Source organism: Ilyonectria robusta, assembly GCF_021365365.1.
Source record: "Ilyonectria robusta strain PMI_751 chromosome Unknown BGZ61scaffold_115, whole genome shotgun sequence".
NCBI lineage: Eukaryota > Fungi > Ascomycota > Sordariomycetes > Hypocreales > Nectriaceae > Ilyonectria > Ilyonectria robusta.
Window position 1 is genome coordinate 25,221 of NW_025764549.1, and position 9,519 is coordinate 34,739.

Genomic DNA, 9,519 nt, shown 5'->3' on the forward strand with positions numbered 1-9,519 from the left:
GAGTCAGTCTGAATTGAGCATATTCTTCGGGCCTAGTTGAGAAACGACGGTTTGCAATAAGAAGGACCGCATTAGTGCCACTCAACATTGGTGTCTCTGTTAGATCCCATTCTCGTCCTTTTCCAAAAGATATATGGAGCCGTTTCTTGTCTAACTTGGGGCATTTAGTTTTTTTTAGATGATACTTGCAGTCTTGTATAGTCCATGCTTCCAGGAAAATGGTTTGAATAAACAGACCTACTTAGATTAGATGAGTACCCTGATCCCTGCTGTCGGTGGCCGTAATAGCAGGAGCTTTTCGTTGCGTCTATGACATAGTGGGCATTTGTCGATCGGAGCTTCCTGAGAATTCTGCGCAGTGGAAAAAACACACATCACAGCGCATGACCCACAAAGCCTGTGCCCGCAGGCTAGCGCGTGGCCATAGGCCGGGCCAGACACACGAAACAAGTTGCTTCGTGGAAGCAGTCTTGCCATGCCCTTTTGAAGCCGTCGAGGAGGCGAAGGTGAGCATGGGCCTTAGTCAAGACGCAAGAGCAAGCAAGCAAGGTGGAAACCTAATGCTGTGTAATGAGAGTGGGCCCTTATTAACCCGAAGTTTGAAGACTGGCGTCCTTGACTTCAGGCATGGCTGGACGACCTGTGCTCATTTCCCAGGAGCTAGATTCAAACCTTAACGAAATCGGCTTGAAGAATGTTCCCGGGTCCTCGGTTCGAAAGCTAAGACCGCGGAAAATACGGCTGTGGTTTTCTGACATCTGACATAGATGCTAGGCCTAGCGCCATGACTCGTGGACTTGGACATGGCTTAAGGTGATGTTAACCTTCCCCAGGATCTTTTCACATGCTAAACTAGCCTCAAGCCATCGGTGCCTGTTGGCTGTTGCACAGTGGGAGGCCATCCAGCTGGCCGGGGTCTTTGGATGATGAAGCCCTTTGCCTCACAGATTCAGTCCAGACTATCGTGGTGGATACGGTAGTGATGAATTGCGTTCATCGGATGATTGGGGGACGGATCCGGGGTCGAGATGGAGTCGAGCAAGACGTTGCAGAATGTCCCTCATTGGATGCTACAGATTCAATTCCAGCCACGGTCTGTTCAGCTGGAGTCCGAGCGCTCTCTCCTCTTAGGTCCGACAGCGGGAGCCGATGCCCGTCTTTCATTCAATAATAAAGTGGTTTCCTGCTACCAATTTTTTTGGAGTCGTGCTATTCATATAACCCCTTATTACTAGTTGAATAACTATCACGTGAGAATTCGCAATTTCGCTTAGATTTCCTTACCTTCTCCTTTCCACACCAGAATTACTATAATAGCAAGAGGCGCCCTGGAATCATAGGAAAATCCCTCACAGCCTGACCACAATCTCATCTCGTAGGGACGACTGAGTAGCTGGAATGAAGTTATTGCCAGACGGCGTTGGTGTTGCCGAGGGCCTCGAGCTAGCCTGCATTCCCCTTTCTTATTTGCTTTCTATTTTCTTTATATATAGTCTTATACTAGCTTGTAATTGAGTTGAGGATTGTATTGAAGGTTGTATTGAGGCCTATGTCTATAATAGTATTGATACTTATAATAGTAATAATTCTAACTTAATCTTAGCTTATATATAATTCTAATAAATACTTATAGTTATTTGCTATATATTATTAAAGCTATTAATTTTATTTATTATTCTTAAAGCTAATAATAATAGAATTGGTAATTATAATAATATTAATAATATAGTTATAGTATTATTATTGCTAATATACTTAATAAGTATGCCGGTTAAATAAGCTTGCCGGACACTTATACTGTATAGCTAAAAGTAACAATATCAGATTTTTAAAAACAGGCTATATAACTATTAAAAATATAAAAAAATCATTTTTAGATATTTAAAGAAAAAGAAAATAGTATAGTATTTTTCTTAAACTTTTAATTAGCTTATTATATATAAAATTAAGAAGATATACAGTACAAATAGATTTTTTCTTAATAACTTTATATAAAAAAATAAGTAAAATTTTATAAAAACGTTTTATATAAGTTATTATATAATTAACCTATATCTTAAGTTTTAGCTATTTTAGGCATAATTTGGATTTTTAAGAATTTTTTAAAAACTGCAATTTAAGGTATAAAATATAAGTAACCGGTATACTTATTTGACCAGTATACTTATTAAGTATATTATATAGAAATTATAAATTTAAAGAAATTGTAATCTTCTTATTTATTATAATATAAAATTAGCTATAGAGGCTTTAAGTAATATAAAAGTTTTAAATTTAAAGAAATAGCTATTTAAAGTTTTAAAAGGTAAAAATTAGTAAAATTTATATATAAAAAAGTAGGTTTCTTATTAAATACTTCTTAAGCTACTAATATAAATAAATATCCTACTTTTAGATATTCTTATTAACTTTAAGCTACTTTAAAATTTAATAAGTATATAAAAAAGCAAATTACTATATAAACTTATCTATATATATAAATAAAGGCTTTAAGTATAAATTCTTTTTAATATAATATACTATTATTATAAAATAAGCTTAATAAGTTATTAAATTAATAGTAATATAAGAAACCTAGATATTAATATTATAAAGTTATTTATAATAAAGAAATTTAATTTAAATATATATATTTATATCTATAGCCTATTAAATATAATCTTAGTTTTTCTTTTTAAATATCTATTTAAGAAATTAATAAAAAATAAGAAGATTATTTATATTAATTACTAGAAATAACTTTATATCTTTATATATAATTTTTATAAAGCTATTAACTTTCTAATTAAAATTATAATAATTATTAATATAATATTTTGCCTATTAAAGCTACTAGGCTATATATTTCTTAAAGATATAACTAAAAATACAATATTAAAGAGAATATATATTATTAAGCTGCTTCTATTAAGCTTTAAATTTAGCTTCTATAGGAGTATAAATAATATATTTTTATATCTTAAATATCCCTTTATAGCTATATATATTATTAAGGGGCAATAAGAGCTATAATATTAGATATTTAAGGTTAGGTTTATATTCTTATAGGATATTAAGAGATAATATAATTATATTTACAGTCTCTAAGATATTATTAGCTTTAAAGCTATTAGCTTTAAGATTTTTAAAGTTATTAAAATTATTAAAATTTTATTATAATCTAATTTTTATTTTTATATTAGTATTAATATACTAAATATATAGTTACTGCTATATAGCTGGGAAAACCTAATTAAGAGTATTCTTAAAAGCCTTTTTTTTATTTATAATAACTATAAAAGAAATTAGAAGATAAAGCTCTTACTAGTATATATTAAGCTGCTAATAAAGCTAAAAATAAGCTTTTTTTTCTTATTATTAATAAAACTAAATATAAAATTAACTATAAACTACTAGTTTAATATTTTAATTACCTAGAAGAAGAGTATCTTAAAGTAATTAATCTTATATATATTATTAAGACTAAAAACCTTAAGAAAATACTTCTATTAAGTTTTATACTAGAAATAAGTTTAAAAAACTATTTAAATATAATTCTTATTATTATCTTTATATTTAATAAAATACTACAAATTATATAACTATAAAATAGAAATCTAAAATTAAATTACAATTAAACTACTAAAAGTTTATTACTAGAGGTATTAATAGTTATTATAAATATCTTTTTATATAAAATAGCTTAATATTAATATTAAAAAGTAAAGAATTTTATCTATTTCCTAAGTAAAAAGAGAATTTATTTAAATAAATAACTATATAAGAGTATACTATACTTAAGTCCTTCTTTAATAGATAAGATAAATAGAGGGGTTATAAGAGGCAGGGTAGTTATAATAGCCCTTAAGTTAATAGACCCAAAGATTATTTATAGCTAAGCTAGATTTTGCTATAATCTTAAATAAGCAGTTGATTTTCCTCTTCTTTAGCTGTTAAAGCCCTATAAACCGAGGTCCTCGTAAAGCCAGGCTACAATCGCAGCCAAGGGAGACATATCGTAATTATGGGGTTCCGGTAGCATCTGGCTTCTTCGTAGCAGCCATCTTGATGAGGGCAGCGCCCTTATTGAGATAGAAGTCTTAAAGGAAGGCAAAGAGGTTATCGAATATATTAAAAGTTGGCGATTCGGGCGGCGGAGGGATTTATATTAAGGGATTTTCTACTATACTTAGGAGCAAAGACTCCTCATCTATAAAGGGGTCGATCTCGCTCTGCGATGCATTGGAAAATTCATCAATCATCATAAAATTGGGATCATCAATACAGAGAGACTCATTTTCACGATCCATTATGAAAAAGCGATTGAAATCGGGGTATTGGTGGCGTTGTAGAGGAGTATTATGATCGCGATAGATAGTATAATGTAAAGGGGGAGGAAATCGGGCTGCGGAAGGATTTTCCTGATCATGTGATGCCGCACGTGCGAAAAGTTATTCAACTAGCAATAAGGGGTTATATGAATAGCACGACTCTTTTTTTGCGTTTGTCCGTCCTCGTATCAGCAAGAAGCAATGTCGGTCGCTCGCGAGCCCGACCACAGTTTTCAACTGCAAATGGCATTTACAGATCCCACATCTCTATGGGTGTGTAACTCTCTGGCCCTTATTCTCTTCATCAGCCGTTTGTCTCTGCGGAAGTGGAGGCGACAAGACTTCACCAAGGGCGATTATTGGACCATGACTGCGGCGGTGTGGGTTATTGTCCGCATGACTATCTCTTATCCCATTTTGAAATATGGGACATCACTTGGTACGTTAGACTTGGCCGGTTGGCTGTGTCATGGAGCCCACGGCTCCAAGATTGGCTTTCGTAGTTGGGATGATAGATAACCTGCTGATGGCTCCCTCTCTTAGCATTGACCGACCAGCAGCGAGAACGCATGGATTTCACTGAAAAGGAAATCCATTATTTAGTTATGAACAGCAAACTTAACCTTCTTTTAAGGGTAGTCCTCATATCTCTGTAGGTTGACTGCTTCCCCGAGAGAGGGCTGCTCCAGCAATGCCATGACTGACTAGCCGTGCCTTAGGCTGTGGAGTTTGAAGATGGTTGTTCTCGACTTGATCATGCTCCTGTTTCGACGGCACTGGTATGAGCACTGGATATTATGGAGCTTTTATGTCATCTTCTTGGTTACTTATCTATTATCCTTCATGTCTGTTTTCGTCGAGTGTCGACCGTTTAAGCTGTACTGGCAGATATACCCGAACCCCGGCCAATGGTTGGTAAAGAGCCCCTTACAAAACGCCTATAATTTGCTTATTGATGTTAGTATCAAGGGAAACCTGTGGCTGTTGATATATGGTAAGTCTAGATCGCCGTTAAGTTGGTGGTAGATGCTTACCCGGCCTCTAAGAGGTTGGTAATATTGTTACAGATGCGATGCTTCTCATCCCCCCCTTCACGGTAATTTTCCGAGCTAAGATTACAATTGCCAAGTACGATATCTTCCTACGCCTGCTTCCCTCCCACCCTCCGCCCCGCACGTCTCCCCTTCTTCTGGGTTAAAAGTAGAGAAAGATACATTACTAACTTTCCCTTTGCTACAATGCCTAGACGCCTACAACTCTCCGCCCTCTTTAGCCTTGGCCTTTTTCTCCTTATTGTCTCAGTCGTGCGCATTATGCAAGGCTCAGGAAACACCAAAATCCAGCTGAATCGGACGTTGTGGGCGTCCCTTGAAACGCTGGTGGCTAGCATTGTTGCCACAATACCAGCCTTATACACCATGATCCGCCAGCACAAGTCCTCCCAATCGAGCGGTTACGAGATGAGTGGATATGGGACAGGCGGCCGAAGCCGTGTACAAGGCCTAACGACAACGAGCACTTGCAATCGAGGAGTGGCGGTGGGTGCGATACCCGATCGCCTTGCGTCCAAGGTTAGCACTTGGGTTGAGCTAGGAGAAGCAAGTAACAGAGGAAGTAACGACGGTAAAGAATACATTGGTGAAGGTGATAGTGCAAAGGGGATTCTTGTGGAAACTCGGATTAGGCATGATACAACGGATAAAAATGATATCGAATGGGAGAGCCAGGGTGTTAGAAGCTGATAGATATAGTTGAGGTAACTAATAGATATTTCTTGTTGTAGGAAGAATTGCACGGATTGAGATTGTCAGACAGGAAGGCCTGACAGGCCCCCTGTGAATGAAACTTATTCCACCCGGGAGGACTAACCTCATAGGGCCAACAGGTGCCTCATAGGTTCACGGCTATCTCACGGATGAATATATCGGCGGTCGGTGAATCAGTAGCCGATATCCCCTTCGGCTGAAATATCGGACAAGTGGGGTGTTGAAGGCTGGTACACTCAGGCTCTTGATCCTTGACACCTTCCGTCAGATTGATGATCTTTTCGGCGCTTTCGGATCACTGTTGATCCTGTCACCCGCATCCTCTTCTGCGGCAGGTTCGTCGCTTCCAGGCAAGTCGTGTGTGGGCGATGGACAGCCTCGCTCTCTGGAGGTCTGTGATCTGGTTGATCTGTTCAGGCTGGCAGCATCTTCCACCGTTACCTGCGACCTCATCCCTGCCTCGGCCCTAGCAACCACAGTCTGGTTATGGATTGCGGTGGCGTGCATAGTCTCTGGCGCAAAAGTGACTCCAGTGTCTGTATCCACAATCCGGCTAAACTGATTTCGTTTCCCCATCTGACCGATTGTCGGGACGCTAATACTAATGCCGCCAGGAACACCCGGTGAATGTCTGGTGGAGAGGAGAGGGTGCCCACTTTGTTGGTGGGAGAGGTCTTTAGTGCAGACCACACCCGTCCGTAGGGTAAGGCTAGAGGGGTAACAAAGGCAGCAGGAAAAACAACAACAAAGCCGACTTCTGGAGATAAAGGGTGTTCCAAGCAGCTGATCAAATGCTTCTTGATCGCTGCTAGGAAAAGATAATAAGAAATAATATCAAAAGCTGCTGCGACAGCTGCAGTAGAAGGAGCGTACTGGGACTCAAGGTCCCTTCTTAAATTGGAAGAAGGAAAAAGCGTGCTGTTTATTTTTCAAGCAGACTTAACGCTTTAAGTAGGAATAGCCTAGCTAGCACAGGCCTTCCGTACCGTATTAAACTCCAGGTGGACTGTTGGCCCCATCACACTAGGCTTTTAAAATACCTAAAGTAATTAGTATTTACTAGAAAAAAAATCTAAGCAGACTTAGAGATTTATAGAAAAACAGTAAATATTAATATTAACTGTTAAATAAGCTTACTAACTACTGGTAACTAATTAATTACTAAATTAATAATTAATCCTTAAATCCTAGGCTGGATTCAGTAATTAATCTGAATCGCTGGCCGGATTCAGATTAATTGATTAATTATATTACTGCGCGGGTGTGAGTTGAGTTCAATCTAAGAGTATAGGGTAGGCTAATTGAGGTACGGACTTGCTTGGGATGGATTGGGATATCAAGCGTAAAGCAAATAGATTTTGCTAAGTCCAGTAATACATACTGTAATAAACAGACAGGTGAAAATTATGTACTGTACTGTACTGTACTCCTGAAGTCTTATGCCTCGTGAGGTCTCTTCGTTACCATCGGCCTGAGTTTGATCAAGAGGAATTCATGGTTTCGTTTGGTTGCTACTGAGAAATAGTGGACCCACTTGACTCACTACCGAATGATTCAGCAACGACGCAGAATCTGTTTATGTACTCTCGCCTTCACGGCAGAACAGTAACTCTCAGCAGCTATTTTTAAGTGGTTTGTTTATAAATTCCCACAGATAGTGCATCACTGCTCGTGAATTAGCGTGTGCTAACACGTTTGTACTGCTATTCATGTGCGCACGCTTGCTATACCTAGCACACATGCGCGTGCACATCCTTTGTGCTAGCGCTCGTTTGTTGGTATGAGTATAGTAGCTGCCGTGTGCCACCTCCAGCCGCTCCTTCATCTGTCCGCTGCCAGGCAGCGCCAGTTCGTCATCAACCCCTCCCCAATCACTATCATCATCGCTACCCCTCGTGACCCATTTCGTACTCCTGGCCATGATCCCGCCTTGGGCACCGGGAGGTGCTTCATCTACATCGCGGGATGCTGTAGCTGAGATAAAGAAGGAATACTCACTGTGAAGGTTCCGCCTCTGACATACGTAGCCATCGGGGTGTGCATGATGTCCAGTGTCTGGCGTCGATAGGTCAGCCACTCCATGAGAAACTTCAGCAGAGCTCAGTGTTGCTCGCTTCTAATGTTTTGATACTGACGCCGTTGGTGGCTCTCAAAACTGATCTTTGACATGAAAAGTCACTGCTACTTTAATCTTATATAATAGCAAAATAGATATAGAGCTAACTCTTCGCTGTAGAAATAGAGTCGCGTTTCTGTACTTCTAAGCCTCACTGGATGTAGCTGCTTTGTTGAGCGCCTGGACGCCTCGCGTCTTACCCGATGGATACTCAATCAATGAACTGTCATCTCGGTCCTTTCGGGGAAATCTTAGGTGCTACTGGGGTGGAGGACGGGCATGGTTAAGCAGACCGGGCACCATACGATTTTAGCAGTCGCACGACGGCCATATGCCCTCCCCCAGCAGCCAACGATAGCGGCGTCCAACCATATCTATCCCTCGCCTCAATAGCGGCGCCTTTCTCCAGTAGCAATCGCACAACGGCCTCATGCCCTCCCTCGGCAGCCCACGATAGCGGCGTCCGTCCATAGTCATCTCTCGTATCGACGACGAGTATATTCCGATCTAGGGTTCGACCTAGAGATCTGTAGATCGCCGGATCTTGCTCCAGATCACGCACAATGTGCTGTGCCCAATATAACTTGGTGTAGAGGAGAAAATAAAATTGACTGGTAGGTTGTATCTCGGAATATTGGGCCTCCTTCGCTAGAATTTTGCTGACGTCAATCCTTGACGGTGAAACCAGTCAGGAGGGTCGTGAGGGAAGAGCTCCTAAAGCATGTAATTCGCAAGCGAGCCATCCTCCCCCCGGCCGTTAGTAAACACAGCAGTCAGCGCGCCATTAAGGGTAATGAGTTCCTCTCCGTATTGCGTGGCCTCACGCGCTGGAAGACCACGTTCCAAACTCGCCTCAAGGCTTGTCTACGGGCTCTGGTTTGCCTTCTGGACCGCACGTCCGATAGCTTTGATTGAGGTATTGATGACGCTCGCAATCTCGTCTAGCAGGTGTTCCTGCCGGGTTGCGATAACCGGATCTAGGGTCAAGCTTGCGATCTTTCTAGTCTTTGAGGTTCCTTCGTACCAGACCTCTGCCCCGTATAGCAGGTTCGGCCGCACGCAGGTCAGGACTGCCTTTGGAGACTATGGACGTCCACATTGAGACCTCTTTCGAGACGAGCACTGGCTGGGTAAGCCTTAACCTCCACCACCAGTAACATACTAGGACGCTAGAGCCTAGCAGCCTGCCAGCAGCTTGCTGAACCCCCAGGTCTCGACCTCAGGCACCCTTTCATAACTGCCACCTCGAGTGACTTCAGGTACATTGGCCTGCCTTCTGCAATCCCGATGTACCTGTGGCCCCCGGTGATGATGGTAATCACGGCGA

At 40.4% G+C, this 9,519-nt stretch overlaps 3 protein-coding genes across 3 annotated transcripts; 1 reads left to right on the plus strand and 2 right to left on the minus strand.

Moving 5' to 3' along the window:
- Window positions 1-4,494: 4,494 nt before the first annotated feature.
- Window positions 4,495-6,066, plus strand: BGZ61DRAFT_469630 (uncharacterized protein). The gene is made up of 6 exons (XM_046247979.1): window positions 4,495-4,749; window positions 4,854-4,962; window positions 5,030-5,221; window positions 5,273-5,304; window positions 5,357-5,438; window positions 5,557-6,066. Exons 1-6 carry the CDS (start codon window positions 4,512-4,514, stop codon window positions 6,050-6,052), a joined length of 1,149 nt encoding a protein of 382 aa, XP_046093199.1. The 5' UTR covers window positions 4,495-4,511; the 3' UTR covers window positions 6,053-6,066.
- Window positions 6,067-6,201: 135 nt separating this feature from the next.
- Window positions 6,202-8,245, minus strand: BGZ61DRAFT_524736 (uncharacterized protein; the record flags this gene model as incomplete). The annotated part of the gene is made up of 6 exons (XM_046252669.1): window positions 6,202-6,785; window positions 7,117-7,135; window positions 7,620-7,666; window positions 7,807-8,044; window positions 8,075-8,131; window positions 8,212-8,245. The coding sequence occupies 6 exons, from the start codon at window positions 8,243-8,245 to the stop codon at window positions 6,341-6,343; spliced, it is 840 nt and encodes a 279-aa protein (XP_046093200.1). The 3' UTR covers window positions 6,202-6,340.
- A 230-nt stretch (window positions 8,246-8,475) lies between these two features.
- BGZ61DRAFT_376185 (ankyrin repeat-containing domain protein) lies at window positions 8,476-8,682 on the minus strand (the record flags this gene model as incomplete). Its single annotated transcript, XM_046242479.1, has 1 exon — window positions 8,476-8,682. A coding segment is annotated over one exon (207 nt), but the record flags the coding sequence as incomplete, so codon positions are not given.
- Between the last annotated feature and the right edge of the window lie 837 nt (window positions 8,683-9,519).

Excerpts from the sequence above, each read along its gene's own strand:
- BGZ61DRAFT_469630 (XM_046247979.1), top strand. The coding sequence starts at position 4,512 with ATGTCGGTCGCTCGCGAGCCCGACCACAGTTTTCAACTGCAAATGGCA. Across the intron at positions 4,963-5,029 it reads AGGGTAGTCCTCATATCTCT|GCTGTGGAGTTTGAAGATGG; the intron begins GTAGGTTGACTG and ends GCCGTGCCTTAG. Across the intron at positions 5,305-5,356 it reads CCTGTGGCTGTTGATATATG|AGGTTGGTAATATTGTTACA; the intron begins GTAAGTCTAGAT and ends CCGGCCTCTAAG.